The sequence below is a fragment of the Sinocyclocheilus anshuiensis genome, unplaced genomic scaffold (genome assembly GCF_001515605.1).
Source record: "Sinocyclocheilus anshuiensis isolate Anshui unplaced genomic scaffold, SAMN03320099.WGS_v1.1 scaffold1522, whole genome shotgun sequence".
NCBI lineage: Eukaryota > Metazoa > Chordata > Actinopteri > Cypriniformes > Cyprinidae > Sinocyclocheilus > Sinocyclocheilus anshuiensis.
The window spans coordinates 388,351-409,437 of record NW_015546143.1 but is presented as its reverse complement, the minus strand read 5'-3'; the positions used below and the strand labels follow the sequence as shown (position 1 = coordinate 409,437).

At 38.3% G+C, this 21,087-nt stretch overlaps 1 protein-coding gene across 1 annotated transcript in view; it reads left to right on the top strand.

Moving 5' to 3' along the window:
- Positions 1-21,087, top strand: part of LOC107701211 (regulatory-associated protein of mTOR) — a 312,842-nt gene that overhangs the window by 155,675 nt on the left and 136,080 nt on the right. The window contains exons 7-8 of the mRNA XM_016503169.1: positions 18,606-18,626; positions 18,777-18,928. Coding sequence (XP_016358655.1) covers positions 18,606-18,626; positions 18,777-18,928 — 173 coding nt within the window. The remainder of the gene's footprint in view (positions 1-18,605; positions 18,627-18,776; positions 18,929-21,087) is intronic.

The following is a 21,087-nucleotide window of genomic DNA, read 5'->3' as shown; positions in this document are numbered from 1 at the left end:
TGTGTTCTCATAGAGGTTTTCTAGAGCCGGTGTGAATAAATATAGATTTAAATTCAAAGAGACAATATAGTCTGTGCACGATCTGATGTTTTATTCGGACGCAGATTAGGCGAGATGAACATCACGGAGAGCTAAACACTCATGCAGTGTATGTTTCATTCATACTCGAAGCCGGAGGGCGCTCTCGCGCAGAAAGTTGTACGAGGAAATGGACAAAAGCGTCCAGCTATCGCTGTATGAAAACAGTTTTTTCACAGAAAAACAGAAACGTTTGGAAACTATTTCTGTCCCCCTCACTTCTGAAATGATGGCTACGCCCCTGTAAAGCACTGTTTTATTCATTTGTGTCTTTGTTCTATTTATTTGTGTTATTGTAATTTGGTTAGTTGTTCTTATTTTATTACCAAATGTTTTCTGTTTAATGGTTAAACTTCTTAAAAGTTAGGCTAGTAGTTTTTGCTGTGGTATTGAAATTGGAATTGAGAATTGTGAAATTTCGCTTCTATCTAAAAAAATTAAATTGGTACATAAAATGGGTACATAAATACTATGCATCTACTTTAGATATGTGGTCAAGCAGAACATTGCATTTATGCATGTAAAGTGTGTATGAGTGTGGGAAGAAAAATTGTGTCAAAATCGTGATTAAAATAGAAATTGCACTTCTGATTTTACACGAAAAAATTGTGATATTATTTTTTCATATGTCACAGTCTTAGTTAGCAGTGCTGAAGTGTCTCAAATCTTTTTGTGTCCAAAAAACAATGTAATGGTGCCTATGACTATCAAAAATAGACATTTGTGACAAGAAAAAAGATGGATTTAAATATTCTGAAATATTAGAAAATAAATAATTCTAATAAAAATTGAGTTAATTATCTAATTGTTTATTATGTGTTTTTAGACAATACAATAGCATTTTTTCTTTATTGGTATCCAGCCAATATGTTTGCGCGATTTAATATGGACATCTCAGACTTTTGAGGTCAGTTATGTCACATTGTACAGGCCCTGCCCACGACTGTTAATGGACACTGCCCTATTAGCATAGATCCCACCCTGAGTGAGCCGCAACCAGTACACCATGTTCATTTTCACGCTAGAGCATGGCTACTCAAGTTCAGAGGCCAAGGGGGCCACATTTAAAACACATAAAATGCGAAGGGCCACAAATTACAGTTTGCATCATAAGACTTTAAGACAATATTCAAAATTTTACTGATTTAGAAATGCAGTTATCAGTTATAATTTTTAATGATATAAGTCTTGCTTGTCCTTGTCCTATTTAAAATAACACTGAACATGAAAATAATAAAATAAAAAATCTGGAACAAAAAAGTGGATTAACAAGTTTGTTTTGCTATATTAAAGGATTAGTTCACTTCCAGAATAAAACTTTCCTGATAATCAGTGGAGGAAAGAGTACTGAAAAAATATACCATTACATTCCAAAAAAAATTAGTATGAGTAGAGTAAAAAGTACTTGTCCAAAAATCTTCTTGAGTAAGAGTAAAGAGTATCTTATTTAAAAGTACTCATGAGTAGTGAGTACTGAGCTGTGGATTCTACCCCCTTGTAATAAATGCTGTACACTGCAATTTAAACATTTATAAAACATTGTACATACTGTAATTCACATTATCTTTTGTTGTTTGTCAGAAAGAATGAAGAATATCTATCATCCAGCAGTTTTAATTTTGACTGCCAACTCTTTAAAATACATCAAAGCAACACAGAAAAACTATTAAAGTGTTGAAAAGATGAAAGTTATTCTCAGTACACTCATCACCATTTAAATCATAAAGTTTGAAAAAATAGATTTCAAATCAGGTGTAAGGCCACTGAGCCAGAGCATGCTATTGTTGCACATAAAATATTAATATTTAGAACAGTGCAAAGAATACAAAAATCATTAGAAACTCATACGAGAGTTTAGTATCACACACCATGAGATGAGTTGAAAAAAAGATTAAAAAGAGCCAGTTTATCTCCAAAATGGTGCCAGTTTTTGCATTTTGTGATAAAGAAATGAGAATCACTAAACATGATAATTTATGTTACAATTTAAACATAAATGCACATTGTTATGGAAGGAAGGCATCATCCCCTACCTTTTACACATTTACTGAAATTATTATGCTGATAATACAATGTGTAAGGAAAAAATTTGCACTAAATAGGGAAGTATTTCCAGGGAAAAATTTTCACATGCGCACACGTCTCTTTGCGGGCTGCAACAGTCTGGGTGAATAAGCTGCTCTATCAGCAGCATCCACAACTGATTCGAACAAAAAGTGTTGAACTTGAAAATTGTTTTTGAGCGAGTGCACTTGCTAAATGAAGGCGGATTGTATAAAATTATTACATCACGCACTGACACAGATGCAGTATATTAACACCTTATATAATGGACTTACATGGTGGCCAATGGGTTGAAGGTCCAAATTGCAGTTTCAGTGCAGCTTAAGGGCTCAACACAAACCCAGCCGAGGAATAGGGGTCTTATCTAGTGAAACCATGAATAATTTTCTAAAAAATAAATAAATAAAAATGTATATACTTTTTAACCACAAATGCTCGTCTTGCACTAGCTCCGAAATGCATAGCTAGTGCCCGTTGGCCAGACCTTATATAATGGACTTACATGGTGGCCAATGGGTTGAAGGTCCAAATTGCAGTTTCAGTGCAGCTTAAGGGCTCAACACAAACCCAGCCGAGGAATAGGGGTCTTATCTAGTGAAACCATGAATAATTTTCTAAAAAATAAATAATCCTGGAATGTTTTCCTCAAAAACCTTAATTTCTTTGCGACTGAAAAAAGAAAGACTTGAACATCTTGGATAACCTTGGGGGTGAGTAAAGTATCGGGAAATTTTTATTCTAGAAGTGAACTAATCCTTTAATGTGAAAAAAATGCATTCATACTCAGAGTATTAAACAAACTCAGAATGTTCAAACTCAAAACATTCTTGAGCAAATATAGTTCACAAATTTCTTTTAGACAGAAATAATTTGTTTTCCTATTTATACCCAAAATAGTACTGAGTGCACATTACTGAGCACTAAACACATGTAATGTCTGCTTCATTCATACTGGATGCCAAAGTGTGCCTTCGTGCAGAAACTCCACATATGCATCACAGAAGTAATAGAACTCATGACGTTCCAGGAAATACCTAATATGGACAAAGGCACCGGTAACACTTTAGAATAGGGAACACATATTTACTATTAACTAAGAGTTTTCCCTGAACAAACTCCTAATTTGCTGCTTATTAATAGTTAGTAGGGTAGTTGTTACGTTTAGGTATGGGGTAGGATTAAGGGATCTAAAATATGGTCATGCAGAATAAAGAATTAATATGTGCTTTATAACTGGGGGTTTTGCAAGAGTGCAAAACTCTGCAAACTCATTGACATGACGATGGAAGCGCTTTTTCCTTGCTTTAACCCATTCACTATTTGAATACAAGTTTTATTTCTGTGCTGCTAAGAGGACCATCTGCCATTTACACAAAGCAAACTGTCAGGAGTATCAACTGATGACACAATGACACAAACATAAATTCACTCTGCCTAACATTTGCGCTACTTTTGAGCGCAAATTATTATAAAAATACATTAATCTTCAGCATGACGCGGGCCACAAAATTAATGCAGACAGGTCGGATGCGGCATTAGAGCATTTAAAAGCAGCATTCAAATAACAAATGTCTTATTAAAGCTACAGAAGTTATTCAGTCAAGAGTAGTGAGTGATTTTCTGTTTTTATTTTATAGGTTGGCTCATATTAACAGCATAGACAGTAGTAGGTACTGTATATTACACTGTTGTCCATTATAAGCATGTGATTTCTTTCCCAGCTGTTTACGATCACAGACATAACCGATTGTGCTTATGTAACTTATGTGTGTTTTTGACATAACCTTGTGTGTATTTGACAGTTTAAGTGCAATAAGACATGAAAGAGAACTTAGTTTAGTGCTCACATGTTGTGTGACAGCCACTTTCTGTGCGCGTGCTTTGGATGTGTGCAGTGGTAAAACCGTATATCAGAAGTTTACACTGATTTGGCTTTAAAACATATGCAGATAAGTTTTCATTCAGATAGACATGATAATCAAAACCAAACAGGTGTTTTATTTTGTTAGAGTATCCGAGGCACGAGCTGTAAAGGCACAACCCTATTCTGTAAAAGGGGGCAGGGAGCAGCAGCTCATTTGCATTTAAAGATAAATGCCCGAAAACAGCATGTTTTTGCTTCCACTCAAAATGGGCATTTTCAAAATGAAGTAATAAATTATCTGTAGGGTATTTTGAGCTGAACTTCACAGACACATTCTGGGTATGCCTGAGAAATTATAAGGGACATAAATGGACATAATAGGTCCCCTTTAAAGCTAGGAAACTTTTTTTTTTAAATCTCATCAATATTTCTTGAAGTGAAGAGAGAAAGGGAGGAAGTGAGAGAGTGATAATGATAGATAAAGGAAGAGAGTATGTACCAGAAGGGCGTTAATAATGCAGAAGGGTCCCCATGCAGGGAGTCCCCCACACTGTGTTTGAGTTGGAGGCTAAGAATAAGTTTAGAACAGATATATTTTTTCTCATCTACACTTGAACACTGACTGAGCTCTTGAGAATTTGACTCTTTATCATTAAACACACTATTTCTATTTATATCAATCAATATCACAGTGTATTTGATGCAAAAAAAAAGTGTTGTGTGTAGTGCCGACTCACTGTTTTTTTCCTATCAAAATGACATTAGTTCATTTGGAATTATTCAACCTTTAAGAACAAGTAAAAGTCACTGTCGGTTCCTCTCTGTAGTGGGCGAAACTAATGCGCAAGTGGTGAGCGCTCACCTATCATTAAAAAAATACTTGACTGACTGATGTTAAAAGTGTAGTTGTTAGGCTTTCAGATCACATCACATATGAATGTATCTTAGTTTTTAAAAAATGCCATTTTAGATAAGCATAATCTTGTGTGTGTGTGTGTGTGTGTGTGTGTGTGTGTGTGTGTGTGTGTTTGTTGCCAGTTCTTGCCACTGTAATGGTTTTTGGGCATTAATATTAATATTGAGTTTTTGTCACACTTTTCTTAAGTTGAGTGTGAGAGTGTCAGATAATTCATTCCTATATTATGGGGCACCATACAATGAATTTCACCTTGACAGTAAAGAACAATCAAGGAAGATTGTTGATTAAATAATTTGGAGAAAGTTTGTCATCTGACCTATCTGAAGGATTTGTGAGATTTCAAGAGCATCTCACTGTATTATCAACACAATGAAGACACAATTGTAATTAAAGGGGTTTTATTAAAGAAAGGATTGACAAGAATATCTAACAACTATTTGATGGATATCAAGAATGGATAAAAATGCAGGAGATTGATAAATGCAAGTGACTGAGTTGGATGTTACTATGGCATTTGCAGATTATCATATGGAAAGATTAACTGTGCTTTCTCTGGACCTTATTCTGGATTTAACAAATAAATCAAGTGATTATTTGTTATTAACTGACATCAGCTATACAAAATCCTATACTGACAATATATATTAATGCCAAATTGCCAGGGCCTCTGGAAAGAGGTTTGGCAAAGAGATATTTACATTCCACATGGCGAAGAGATGAGTCTGGTTGTGGCAGATGTCTTCCACTGTTGTGTTGGGCTGTGTTGTAGTGGGAAGGAGGAGTTGGATCCGTTTCACAGCCTTGAACACAAAGTACTTGTGAATCATGAACTCCTGAGCACTGAGAAGGTCCTGGGTCTGGAACACACAGATTAAGGAGACTTGGAGGTGAAGTTTCTGAAGTCTGTGCAGAAGATCCGGACAGTCTGAAACACGCAGATAAAGGATCCCTGAAGAAACAATTCTGAAGTTGGTGAAGTAGATCCAGGCAAACTGGAACACGCAGATGGAGAATCGCTGAGGAGAAGATTCTGAAGTTGATGCAGAAGATCCAGGTAATCTGGAACACACAGATGGAAGATCACTGAAGAGAAGATTGTGAAGTTGGTGCAGAAGATAGGGAGCACTAAGCTTGTTTTTGTTGCTGTTTCTGTTTCCAAACTCCACAAATTCGCTTCTTGAAGAACTTCCTTGTTACTCTCTTCCAAAACAACCAACTTTGTAGTTATAGCTAGAGCTTCACTTGGAATTTAAGCTTGGAGTAACAACTTAGTTTTGAGTTGATCTTAGCTTGGAGAGAACATTTTAATCTTTTCTGAGAAGAAGGGATTTGCAAATTGGAGCCTTTCAGATCCAACGTTTTGATTGGCTGATGCAGAGGTGGCCACTATGTGCATAGCTTAAAGTTCACATTTATAACAATGTCTTTAATGTTTTTCCTAATCATAATTCACTTTCCAAAACAATTCCCGATTAACCTACACAATACGCTGAAAAATTTCCCCATGCATTCATGTAGCTTAATAGATAAGTTAATAACTTAATAACTTGATAGGCACTTGTTGCATCACAAACAATACTCATTAAGCAAATACAGTTCTGTAAATGGATATGGAGATTTGCTTCATTTTGTGTCCACTGAGGGAGACCGTGATTAGCAAAAGGGCAAATGGGGATGGATCATTAAGTGATCAATGGAATGCTGACATCCTCATTCCTGCCTTGCACAAATGATAAGAGTGAAAGAGAACAAAGCAGTTCCTGCATGGGGGTCACTTTATGTTGATATTACACATAATAATAATATTACCCACAGACTCAAATCTCAAGTTGTCGGTTTAACAGATGAGCCCAATCCTCTGTTACCAATTCGAAAATGTCACTTTAGAACTAGTAACGAAGGAATGTTGAGTTGCTTTTTTGAAAGCTTATTGTATTACTGTATTAAAAGCTTACAGTATTAGAGATAAGGACTGTGTGAGTGTGATTACCTGCATCTGATACAGCATTCGTTCTTCAACTATATCTCATATTCAGAATAAAACATTAGCTTGAATGTCCATTGAGGAAAGCAATATCTTTGTTGTTCTATGCTTTCAACTGTTAGGGGTGATTTCTGATGACAGCACTTCTCAGTGTATTTGTTAGTTGCGTCTTACAAGGTGTTGTGGAAAGTAAAAATAACTTCACTGTGGACTCACTCATGAAAACTGTCTTGCCGTCATCTAATGGCGTAACAATGTAATTAAAATCACCATCACAAACACACACACCTTTCTATTACTATTATTATTACTTATTACTAAATACTATTATTAAATACTACTTTTATTTATATAAAATGTTATTTATTTAATAGTAATATTTAAAAAACGACAACAGCCATCATAAAAGTTGCTAAGTAATTCAGTCAAAAGTACAAAGGCAGCGCTCTCATACAGCATTAAAGTTATATACAAATATAAAATTAAGAAACTTTGCCCTCAGCCAAAACTATTTGATCTGAAACAAATAATAGATTGATGAGACCAAAGATTGCCCATTAGATATACCCAAAACAAATTATAGCTCATGTTTAACCACTATAGAGACATTAGAGTCAGCTGAAAATTCCTGAAGAACTGGCCCAGGTGAGGTTGCTCTCGGCAGGTCCATAAATGCTAAACATCTGCTGACGCCCTGGAGCTCACATCTCCAAAAGTCTCAAAGCAAATATTCAAATAGGCATTATCTTTATTAACAAACTGCATATTTAAAGTCTAAACAACTACATTCTCACCTAAAAAGAACTATATTCCATGACACAAAAACAGTTTTATTTATAAAATTATAGTGGATTTGGGTGTCCGCCATGACACTTGCTGTGAGAAATGCTGCAAGTGGAGTGATACAACGGTGAAACGATTCCCGTGGCGATATTGGGTGAATATCTCATGGGTGGAAAGACCTATCAGCCTGTCAGACTCGAGGATCAGTAAGAACTGTTGTTTTAATACATATAATTGTTATGATCCAAATGGGGATCTAACTTGGGTCTGTGGTGTGAATATCCTTGGTGCTTATCACTGCAACACCGGAGGATGTCACACCCAAATGCAAAGGAAATAACAATGAGGCTCAAAGTCAGACTCTTAGAGTTCTTTACTCAAGGTGAAAAGAAATTCAAAACCAAAATAGCAGTTACAGTCTTAGACAGTGTTTAACAGGAACTTGCCATAGAGGAGCTACACTCCTTGGTAGAAAATACAAAAAGGAAATCCAAACAGAAAAGCTGTCCATTAAATGTCAGACCAGAGAGAATTCAAAGGTACAACAGTCCACAAAAAAGGAAAAATATACAATCCAAAAAGACTCAACAGAAGGCAGTAAAGTCTCTTATCACAAATACTTGGCAGCAACATGCTCAAGCAGACATCAGGACTGAACAACAACAACAATAGGCAGTGAGGCATTTAAATAAGGTTGGCCATTAGCAGTGATTTAAAACAGGTTTGAGTGCTACAAGTCTCTAACAAAGGAGAAGTGATCTGGGGTTGAAATTGTGCCATCCAGTGATGAATGCAGGGAATCTCAGGCAGAACATTACAGAACCCTCTTTTAAGGAATGGCTCATTATGTTACCAACAGCTTAGGTCGAATGGAGACGATGGAAGTCACTAATAAGATTCTTGACCAGGATGTGGCGAGTGGGGACCCAAGTCTGCTCCTCCGGCCTATATCCCTCCCAGTCCACGAGGAATTGTCATTTTCCACGAGCCAGTCGAGTGTCCATTAACCGCCGGACTGTGTATGCCGGCTGACCATCAATGATGCATGGTGCTGGGGGTGGCCTGATGGCAAGAGACAGAGAGCTACACTGTGTTCCAAATTATTATGCAAGTGACATATCAATTGGATTTCAGTACAACAAACAAAATTTTCACATAATTTCAGGTAACTGGTATCAATCTCAGACAGGTTTGTTCAATAGTTTGCCAGGTCTTCTTAGGTACATGGAAACCCTACTTAAAGAGGTTGTTCCACATTATTAAGCAAGTCACAGTTCTCATGAAATATGGTGAGGAAGAAAGATCTTTCTGAAGATGAAAAGTATGAAACAATGCAATGTCTTGCAAAAGGCATCAAAACAAAATATTTTGCGAAAAGCAAATAGAGATTATTGAACTGTCAAAAGATTTGTGAGTGACAGCGCACAGAAGATCTTAGTCAGATAAAGATTTGTTAAAGAAAGTTTCTGTCAAACAAATGAACTGTATTGTAATGCCAGCTTCAAACAGGTGTTTGAAGCTACTGGAGTCTCAAGATCCTCTCCATGCAGACTGGCAGTTGTGTGTAAAGCTGCGTTTCACTCATTGCTAACCAAACCTCACAAAGAGAAACCTGCACAGTGGCTGTAGAAACACATTTTCAAACTGTTTAGCACCATGGTATTTATGCAGCATGGGATAGTGTGTTGTCCTGCATGAAAATCCTTTTATTTCCAAGAGCACTATTCTTTATTTTATACCACAGAAGAAAATGGTCAGTTATGAACTCCACATATCTTGTAGAAGTCATTTTGACACCCTAAAATGACCTTACATCTCACTTGCCAATATTCCAACCCAAATCATCACTCACCGCATCCTTGCTGATGTTGCAGTCTCATTGGAATAGGATGGCCATTCATCAACTATCAGAAATCCATTTATCAGGACCATCCCATTTTACTGCAGCATTCATAAGTGAATAAAACTATTTAAAAACAAGTCTTCATGTGTTTCTGCAGCCACTGTGCAGGTTTCTCTTTGTGAGGTTTGGTTAGCAGTGACTGAAACGCAGCTTTACACACAACTGCCAGTCTGCATGGAGAAGATCTTGAGACTCCAGTAGCTTCAAACACCTGTTTGCTGCTCAGCAGTGGCTTTTTCACAGCTGGCATTACAATACAGTTAATTTGTTTGACAGAAACTTTCCATAATAAAGCTTCATTTGACCAAGATATTCTGTGCTCTAAGTCACTCACAAATCATTTGACAGTTCAATCATTTCTATTTGCTTTTCGCAAAATATTGTTTGTTTTGATGCCTTTTGCAAGACATTGCATTGTTTCATACTTTTCATCTTCAGAAAGATATTTCTTCCTCACCATATGGCATGAGAACTGTGATTTGCTTAATAATGTGGAACAACGTCTTTAAGTAGGGTTTCCATTTACTTAAGAAGACCTGACAAACTATTGAACAAACCTGTCTGAGATTGATTTATCTAAAAAGATGTGAAAAACAACAAAAAAGACTCTTTATTGTACCAAAATCCTATCGATATGTCACTTGCATAATAATTTGGAACACAGTGTATATTTGACAGGCTTTAAGCGTGAGACATGAAAGGTGGGGTGTACGCACAAAGACTTAGGTGGCAGGAGATGGTAGGAGATGGTAGGAGACAAGATTTATTTTCCTTAAAACCTTGAAGGGTCCTATGAATCTGGATTTGCATCACTCAACTTTAAGGGGAAGGTCCTTGCTTGAAAGCCAGACTTTCTGCCCTGGACGTAGAGATGGTGCTGGTCTGCGCCAAAGGTTGCCCCGTTACTGATGTAGCTGTGAAGTCTTAAATGGATAGTTCACTCAAAATTGAAAATTACCCCATGCTTTACTTACCCTCAAGCCATCCTAGGTGTATATGACATTCTTTTTTCAGACGAATACAATCTGAGTTATGTTAAATAATGTCCAGGCTAATCCATGCTTTATAATGGAGATGTATGGTAGCCCGAAATTTGAAGTCCAAAAAATTGCACCCATCCATTATAAAAGAAGTCCACACGACACCGGGGGGTTGATAACTGCCTTCTGAAGTGATGCGTTTGTGTAAAAAAAAAATCCATATTTACAACTTTATAAACCTTAATCTCTAGCTTCCCGCTAACTGTCGTACGCGTGTCCACGAGAAAGTGACGTCCAGCGGATGATGTAGGTGTAGCATAAGCTCCGGTGAGAATATGCTAGTCTCGTGAGAAACAAGCTATGTTTACAGGAAAGGAAAACCAGTGTCCTCTTTGATTATATCGAAATCCACCGATATTTTTCTTTACAAATCCTCGTTTTGTACTACTAATTTGTGACCGGTGTTTTGTTTTGCTCTCTCCTCTGCGCTTCCACGTTCATCACTTCCGCGTTCGTCACCGCGTTTGCCTACGTCCTACATCTTCCGCTGGACACCACTCTCTCTCTCGAACGAGCGTACGACAGTTAGCGGAAGCTAGAGATGAAGGTTTATAAAGTTGTAAATATGGATATTTTTCTTACACAAATGCATCACTTCGCTTCAGAAGGCCTTTATTAACCCCCCGGAGCTGTGTGGACATTTATAATGGATGGGTGCAATTTTTTGGACTTCAAATTTTGGGCTACCATCCACTCTCATTATGAAACATGGATTAGCCTGGACATTATTTAATATAACTCAGATTGTATTCGTCTGAAAGAAGAATGTCATATACACCTAGGATGGCTTGAGGGTGAGTAAATCATGGGGCAATTTTCATTTTTAGGTGAACTATCCCTTTAAGAATCACAGCCCTTCCTCCACACCCTGAGCCAGATGCTGGCCAGCTGGGACTCTCACCCCGGACTCCTGCTCAGAGAACAAAGGAAGTTGATGGCCATATTGACACTCAAAAGGAGACATACCTTTTTTGATTTTGATTCTTTGAAACTGGTCGATAAAAGAGAACACAAAATCAAAGAGATTAAAGAATATAGCCCCATCGGGCCTGGCGAGAGTTCAGTCTCTTGGCCTCTTGGATATAGACAAGGTTCTTGTGATCCGTACATATAACAAAGGGGTGTTTGCCTCCCTCCAACCAGTGCCTCCATTCCTCCAATGCAAATTTGACCACTAATCGCTCCATTACCAATGTCATAATTTCTTTCAGCAGATGAGAGCTTATGTGAAAAGAAAGCACATGGGTGCAATCTGTTGTCTTTTATGGCACACTGGGAAAGTACAGCTCCCACTCCTACCTCAGAAGCATCCACCTCCATTATGAAGGGCAGCTCAGGATCTGGGATAGTAAGGATGGGCGCTGAGGTGAAATCTGTCTTTTAGTTTGCAGAAAGCCTTTTCAGCTTTCTCTGTCCACTGGAAACCCTTAACATACTTCCTAGTGAGAGCCGTAAGTGGAGCAGCAATGCTGCACATGTTCCTGAAGGTTCTTGGAAAAGATATCATCCAAGTATACAAATAAAATCTGTTCAGCATGTTTCTTAGCACAACATTCACAGCCATATCACCCTGCAGCCCAAGTCTGGTTGCCCACTGAAGCTAAGCAGGGTTGAGCCTGGTCAGTACCTGGATGGGAGACCTCTTGGGAAAACTAGGTTGCTGCTGGAAGAGGTGTTAGTGAGGCCAGCAGGGGGTGCTCACCCTGTGGTCTGCGTGGGTCCTAACGCCCCAGTATAGTGACGGGGACACTACACTGTCAAAAAGCACCGTCTTTCGGATGAGATGTTAAACCGAGGCCCTGACTCTCTGTGGTCATTAAAAATCCCATGGCACTTCTCTAAAGAGTAGGGGTGTAACCCCGGTGTCCTGGCCAAATTGCCCCCCTGGCCTTTGTCAAGCATGGCCTCCTAATAATCCCCAACCACTTGATTGGCTCTATGACTTTCTCTCCTCTCCACCTGTAGTTGGTGTGTGGTGAGCGCACTGGCGCCGTTGTCCTGTGGATCATCCAAGTGGATGCTGCACACTGGTGGGGGTTGAGGAGAGACCCCCCCACATGATTGTAAAGCGCTTTGGGTGTACAACAATACACAATAAAGCGCTATATAAATGCATCATTCATTCATTCATTCAACATTAATCAAAGCTTGAAATACTGCAGGAGCATTTACCAAACCAAAAGGCATGACTTGATACTCGTAATGGCCAATAGGTGTATTAAATGCGGTCTTCCATTCATCACCAGTACAGATGTGGACCAGATGATATGCATTGCGAAGGTCCAGTTTAGTAAATATAGTAGCCCCCTGAAGCAACTCGAAGGCAGTAAGACATCAATGGAACAGGATAACAATTCTTTATGGTTATCTTATTGCGACCCCTGTAGTCTATACAAGGTTGGAGCCCACCGTCTTTCTTAGTGACAAAGAAGAAACCAGCTCCAGCTGGTGAAGTTGAGGGGCGTATATAGCCAGATGCTAGGGCCTCCTCTGTATAATCTTCCATCGTTTTCCTCTCTGTTGCTGAAAGGGAAAATAATCTCCCCCTTGGAGGGCACGTTCCAGGCAACAAGTCAATGGCACAGTCATAAGGTCTGAGGTGGCAAGGATGAGGCCTTCTTTTTACTGAACACCTAAAAACAGGTGTGCATAGTCTGGGGGAACACGCGATAACTCCGGGGAAGTCCTGGGTAACTGCAGAGTAGTCATTAACAGCCAGGGGTAGCCTGAAGTAACTTGGGAGAAACAAAGTCCAAGAGATGAAGCAGAGAGACACTTATCACAGTCAGGCCCCCATTTGAGAATGTTATTAGAGGACCAGTCTATCTGGGGATTATGAAGGACTAGACAAGGGAAACCCAGGATTAAAGGAAATTCTGGTGACTCGATTACATAAAACTGTATAGTTTCTAGGTGATCTCCAACCCGGAGATATAAGGGAATAGTGCGCAGACTTACCAGTTCAGAACCAGAGGCCTTCCATCCAGTGCGGTAATGGTCAGGGGGTCATCAAGGTTGGCAAGTGGCACCAGAAGATGTCTGGCGACTTCCAAATTCATAAAGTTTTCAGCAGCCCCAGTCTATGAAAGCCTTTAGTGACTGATCATTCCGTAAAAGATAAGTATTCAAGAGAACCAAGATGCTTCTCTTGTCACAGTCCTCCCTTTACTGCATGAGAATTGGTTTTTCCCGAAAGGATTGGGCAGGAAGCTCGAAAGTGGCCAGGTTTACCACAGTACAGGCAGCATCTCTCCTTCATCCTGTGGTCTCGCTTGGATCGGGAGAGTCGTGGTCGACCCAGCTGCATGGGTTCCACAGTGCATGTTACATATGAGGCAGGGAGGTCAAGAGACAGGGGGAGTGCACAGGAATGCTGACTGGGAGTATTTCTATAAGTTTCCATGTGCTCCCTACGTCTCTCTCGAAGATGATTGTCCCTGATTTGCCATATCAATCAGGGATTCTAGGTCTGTCGCAGGGTCCCGGACTGCCAATTCATCCTTGATTTCATCAGACAGTGCCCGAATGAAAACAACAGTCAGTGCCTCCTGATTTCAGCCACTCTCCATAGCTAGGGTTCGAAATTCCACGGCTTATTCTGCTACACTTTGAGAACCCTGAGTCAGCTGAAGTAGGCAGCTAGCTGCCTCACATCCTCTCACTGGATGTTCAAACACTTGCCTCATCTCCTCAATAAAGCAACTGTAGTCCGAACAAACTGCTGGTTGTGGAGTTGCATAGGCAAGTGCTTTCCCAGATAAAATAGTAATAACATAATCCACTTTGCTACGAGCTGTTGGGAACTTTTTTTGGTCGCAATTCAAAGTTCAATGAGCACTGGGTGAGGAAGCCATTCCATCTGCCAGGGCTTCCGTCATACCTTTCTGGATGAGGCAGGTGGATTTCAGAGCTCTACACTTCAGGGATGGAAGAAGCTGGTGGAGCCCGGGATTGAGAATCAGCGTCCTGCTGTGGGTTTGAAAGAGATTGAAGACGTTGAAGGATATCTGTGATAGCCTTACCCAGTTTTATTACAGCAACCTGTTGTTGTGCAAGGACTCATTCATGTCGTTCCATGGTGGCTGCCTGGCTTGAAACAGCAGCAAGGATGCACTCTGCATTCAATAAAAGTTTCAGCTTCCTCTGCTGGGCTTGTATCCATGGTTCAGTACTATTGTTATGATCCAGTTGGTGATCAAACCCAAATGCAGAGGAAATAGCAATGAGCCTCAAAGTCTTAGACTCTCAGAGTTCTTTACACAAGGTGAAAAAAATTCAAAACCAAACCAGCAGTTACAGTCTTAGACAGTGTTTAACAGGAATATGCCACAGATGAACTAAAAAAGAACACTTCTTGAAATGCTGTCCTTCAGTGTCAGGCCAGAGGGAATTCCAAGGTACAACAGTCCACAAAAAGGAAAAATATACAATCCAAAAAGACTCAACAGAAGGCAGGAAAATTTCAAATCACAAATCATTAGATCCAGACATCAGGACTGAACAAGACCAATAGGCAGTGAGGCATTTAAATAAGGTTGGCCATTAGGAGTGATTTAATGCTGGTGTGAGTGCTACAAGTCTCTAACAAAGGAGAAGTGATCAGGGGTCGAAATTGTGCCATCCAGTGGTGAACCCAGGGAATCTCAGGCAGAACATTACATATAATAACATGCAATAGAATAGTGACTGAGAGTTGTACAAATAAACATTTCTCAAAGACCTGATGTATGTACATTTGAGCATGATGTTTTTCTAAAAAAAAAAATATGTATGGATAATCAAGTAAACCTAAGTTGCTTCAGTCAATTATGACAAACAATTTGAAAATTAGCCAGATTTAAATGATAATTACAAAACATTATCATATTTCCCTATGAGTGCTAAATTTTATCAAATACACTACCGTTCAGGTTTGGGATCGGTAATATTTTTAACATGTTATTGAAAGTCTATATTATCAAGCCTGCATTTATTTAATCCAAAATACTAAAATATTAATTTTGTGAAATATTATTACAATTTAAAATATCTGTTTTGTATTTTAGAATATTTTTTTGTGTTTTGTATTCGTGTAATAGCAAAGTAGCCATTACTCCAGTCTTCAGTGTCACATGATTCTTCAGATTTTTATTATTATCATTGAGTGCGTTTACATGCACCCTCTTAATGCGATTAGAATTAGATTTTAGAAATATTGCAATTAAACTTTACCTCATCTAAGCACAATACTTCAATCAAAATAATGTGATTAAGCTCATAATCGTAGTAACCATATTCACATTAAACTATGTTGAGTATGCCTATTTTAATCACAATAAATAGGCATGTAAACACCTTAATCGCATTATTACCTCTCTAGCCAATGTGTGCATATGCTCAGATGCACATGGATGCCGCATATTCTTCACACAACTTCATGAATAAACTCCATGACATTATTCATTTTTCATTAACTGTTCCCTCCTGGTGTAATGACCTGCCCAACTCGATCAGAGTAGCTGAGTCCTTGGCCATCTTCAAAAAACGACTAAAAACACATCTTTATTTGACCCTCTAACTCTAGCAGATAATCAAGTAAACCTAAGTTGCTTCAGTCCAGTAAGTGTTCATCTTGAAATATTACTGACAAAATTTATTCTTACGTTTACTTCATAAAAACCATTAATGATTTCACAGCAAAAAAAAAACAAAACATGTACCATAACCTAAAGTTGGACGTTTTCAGATTTATACTAAAAGGTCTTTTACTTTGTTAAAACAAATTATAAACTATCCATCATACAACAGAAAGCATGTAGTAGATTGTGTACAACAGGTTTTTCAGCAAAGTTTTCATCATGTTGATAATTTAGAGGCCTTATGGTGTGTTCACACCAGACGCGAAACGAATATGCGCATCGCGTCACTCGCTCTAGATTACTCGCGGGATGTTTTTCGTGTCACTCGCGCAAATAAAAACAGTGCGATCAACCATGGTGGAGATAACTACAATCGCTGTTTTGTACCTGTTGTCAAAAAGTCCCAAATACAATGGAAAGCCAAACGCCGACGCGTCTGGGTTCACAGCACCATCCAGAGGACGATGAGTAACGTTAGGATCCTGCATTAATGTGTGTGTTACATTTTACTACTGTATATATACACTGATATTACTATTATTTGTATTATTGATAGCAGCATCTCTGTAGCCATGCTAATGAAATACAAAACGTTAGGATCCTGTATTAATGTGTGTGTTACATTTTACTACTGTATATATACACTGATATTACTATTATTTGTATTATTGATAGCAGCATCTCTGTAGCAATGCTAATGAAATACAACTATCACTACAACTGATTTTAATTGTTTTCTATGCTCCAGACCTATATAATAACAGACGGCTACAATAATGCTCTCTTACATTGTCTGATTCAACTGGACGTGTCAAGAAGCTCTTCGCCTCACGCGAATTTTCCGCTCCAGTTGAAATTTTTGAACTTGCGCGAAAGACGCGATTGAGGTGAATATCGTGCGTTTGCGGCAAACGCGTCGCGTCACCCGGCGCAAATTCGCCTCTATTCGCGTCTTTGCGTTGACTTTTGTTAGTTTTGATTGCTTCTATTGTCCTCATTTGTAAGTCGCTTTGGATAAAAGCGTCTGCTAAATGACTAAATGTAAATTAAATGCTTACAAATGTCATTAAACTTTCAGTTCATGTGATCATGCACTTCTAGGAAAACTACAAATAACAGATGTTATACAATGATTAAAAGCTTTTGTTAAGGTGCAACAATTGAGGTGTGATACGGGTAAGGTCAGGGACAGGTTTGGTGGTATGGGTAGATTTATTGGTTGGTTAAGGGGTCAACAGTGTATAGGGTTCAATTTGATTACTATACAGTTACTAGAGTGCAGTTCAATCTGTTTATATTACATTGTTTTGATAAATGAACAGTTATTTTCTTTGAAAATGTATTTGTTTTCTCCTGTTGATATATGATTTGAGGACTATCCTGTTTAATGATATACAGTATTATAAATTATAAAGTAGAAGTTTACACAACAAATGAAGACCATATATGTGACCTATACAGAATGTGAGTTTAATGAATAATATGTTAACCTGAATAGTTTGTGAAGTGCTAATTAAGCTAATTTTTTCAAAACTTTTGTAAAGCTAAAAAAGAGCATTAGGTAATATATAAACTAAATTTTAATGACATTTGTCAGCATGCAAAAGTACATTAACAAATAAGCTTTTAATCATTGTATAATTTCTGTTAAAATCATTTGTTGATTTTTAAAAAAGTGCATGATCATATGAATGAAAAGTTTAATGATATTTGTAAGCATTTCAATTTACGTTAAATAATGATTATGTTAATCATTAGGTAACATTTAATAGGTTCATTAGTAAATGTTAACAAGCACATTATCTTATATTTCTGGCCATGTGATGTATGTAATCTACTCGCGCGAATAATTACATTCGCGTCTGGTGTGAACACACTGTTAGAATGTTGCGCATCTAATATTTACAAAATATTTAGTGCGCAAATATTTTTAAAAAGTATTTGATACTTGAGCCAAAACCAAGTCATGCAAGTCAAGTCCACATCCATGCCAAGTATTTACCTTGATATGAGTAATTTTGAAATACAGTAAGGATAGACATCACAAAATAGTAATTTTGCCAGAAATTTGTCTTATCTCTATATCTAGATGCTACAAATTGAAATTAAAGCCATAACCTATAATTATCAACATTGTTGCTTAAGTGACTGCTGATTAAATTTGAAGAATGTTAAACTCGCATCAGACTTATGACAACAGGCTATATTCACCTGCAAGTCTTCAGTAAGGGAAAACAATAAGCTGAATGTTGACGTCTATGTAACAAATTATTAAATATTCTAAGATTTCATACCTAACCCTTGGGAGACCTGCTTTACTATTGTTCACTGGTTTTCGTTATCTTTTACTAGGTGGCAGCAATAAACCCTAACGTCCGTAAGTTTTGCCTCTTTGTCGCCATCTCTGTTTGAAACCCTGCAATTGCAGCTGTGTGCGGAATTATCTTCCTTGCGTGGGTTGTGCGGTAGCATGACTCCAGCGCAGATTAATTTAATGTTTTGAGGAGTATGTGTGGCAGTCAGTCACCGCACCGGTTGCCCCTGCCTCCCTCCATGAAGAACTGCATTCAGCTGGCCGCCTGTGAGGCCAATGAACTCCTGCCCATGAACCCTGACCTGCCTGCTGACCTTTTCACATCCTGTCTCACTACACCAATCAAAATCGCCCTACGCTGGTGAGATATGCTGATTACACATGCATTCAGTTGTATTCAGTCATATAATGTACATACAAACCAAATTAATAGTTACCTACTCAAACCAGGTATTTTGATCGCAATAGCCCTTATTCTCTGGGGGTTTTTTTGGGGGTTTTTTTTACGCACTTTCTTTTGACCCGTATGCTTTACAAAGTAGGCAGCTTATGGAGGTTAAGTATTCAGTGTAGTCCCTCATTTTATATATATATATATATAAATGATGCATGCTCGAATTTCCCGCAAAAACCTACCCGTACCACTCAAATTAGAAAACATTATTATAAGCTGACCGTTGTGAATTGGGCTAAAGTAAGGCGATAGTTTCGAACACTGGCTGGTTATGTACTTGCTCAAATATTGATTTTGGATAATTTTTAACCAAAAAAAGTTACAGACTGCAGCTTTAACTAATGATCTGTTATTCATTATGTAATATTTGTTAATGGTTCATTAATGAAAGTTCTTATAAAGTGTAATGTAATTTAGAAATTAATTGGTAATTTTCTACCCTGAATTAAGCTTGGCTTTAGATCTGATAGCCTTGACATATTGTCCATTTGAGGTGCTCCAGACAGCTTCGACTGAGTTCTTTCAGTCAGCTCTTTCAGTCTCAAAGAAAACAGAGTGCGAGTACCGAATTGAGTTCTCTTTTGCCTCTTCTTGTGCTTCAATGGTTTAAAATTGCTTGAAAGTTGAAATCGGCACGACTTATGTAGAGCCCCATGCCCTCTTAAGAGTTACACCTCTCAAGTTCTGTTAAGGTGGAGCACCGGGTTTTGGTAATATGTCTCTCGGCAAGATATATCAATTATTACACACCTCTGGTATTAATAATACCAGAATTATTAATTAATTTTCTCTTTTGGTAGCCAGATAGATGCTGTAAAAAAGCCTATGTTAAAGGATTTTACACTACAGGTAAGTATGGATTGGTTAAACAACAGATCTATAACAAGTATTACGCAAAACACTCACGCACTGCCGTCCTTCTCTTCTGTTGACTAATCACTTCTCCCAAGTTATGACAGAGACCAAGCAGTTTAAATAGTCTACAGTCGCTGTGGCCGCCTTCTAATTAGCACAGCCAATAACCTATAGCAGGGCAATTGCTCAAATCAAAACTACAGTTCGCACTTAAGTGCAGGAAGGGAGCAATGCAAATAACATAGGCTCCTTCTTAGCTGAGGGTAATTATTATAATTACCAGTAAGTGCAATCAAAAATACAAACTCCAAGGAAAATACAAAGTAGAAATAGATAGAAAACGAAATATTCCTTCCTAGCAGCAAGTAATAATTTAAATAATAGAGCTATAAACAAGTATTGCGCAAAACACTCATGCACTGCCGTCCGTCTCTTCTGTTGACTAATCGCTTCTCCCAAGTTATGACAGAGACCAAGCAGTTTAGTCTACAGTCGCTGTTGCCACCTTCTAAGAATGCAAACAAAAATATAACGTAGAAATAGGTAGAAAACGAAATATTCCTTCCTAGCAGCAAGTAACAATTTAAACAACAGATCTATAACAAGTATTACGGAAAACACTCACGCGCTGCCGTCCGTCTCTTCTGTTGACTACTCGCTTCTCCCAAGTTATGACAGAGACCAAGCTGTTTAAATAGTCTACAGTTGCTGTGGCCGCCTTCTAATTAGCACAGCCAGTAACCTATAGCAGGGCAATTGCTCAAATTGGAACTGCAGTTAGCACTTTAGTGCAGGAAGGGAGCAAATGTGGTTGCCGCAAGCCCGCCGGACGCTCCTTCGTCGAATCCGCTCGCCGTTCTCAAGCCTGCCCGCCTCAGCTCACTCTAGGCCGCCGGCCGTAGAAAACTAAATATTCCTTCCTAGCAGCAAGTAATAATTTAAACAACAGATCTATAACAAGTATTAAGCAAAAAGAAGCATAAAGAAGTGCATAAAGAAGATCTGTAAAGTTACAAATACTAAAGTCTCAAATCCAAAGAGATATTTTTTATAAAAGTTAAGCGTCAACCACGCCTACCTAAAATGGCTCGTTCTAACACGCCCCCACATGTCTACGTCACGATGTGGGAAGATTTGCATAATGCCACCCAAATGTTCACGCAAAGAAAGAAGGCGTAACTTTTATTCTCGCTGTAGTATTGTTGCCGCCG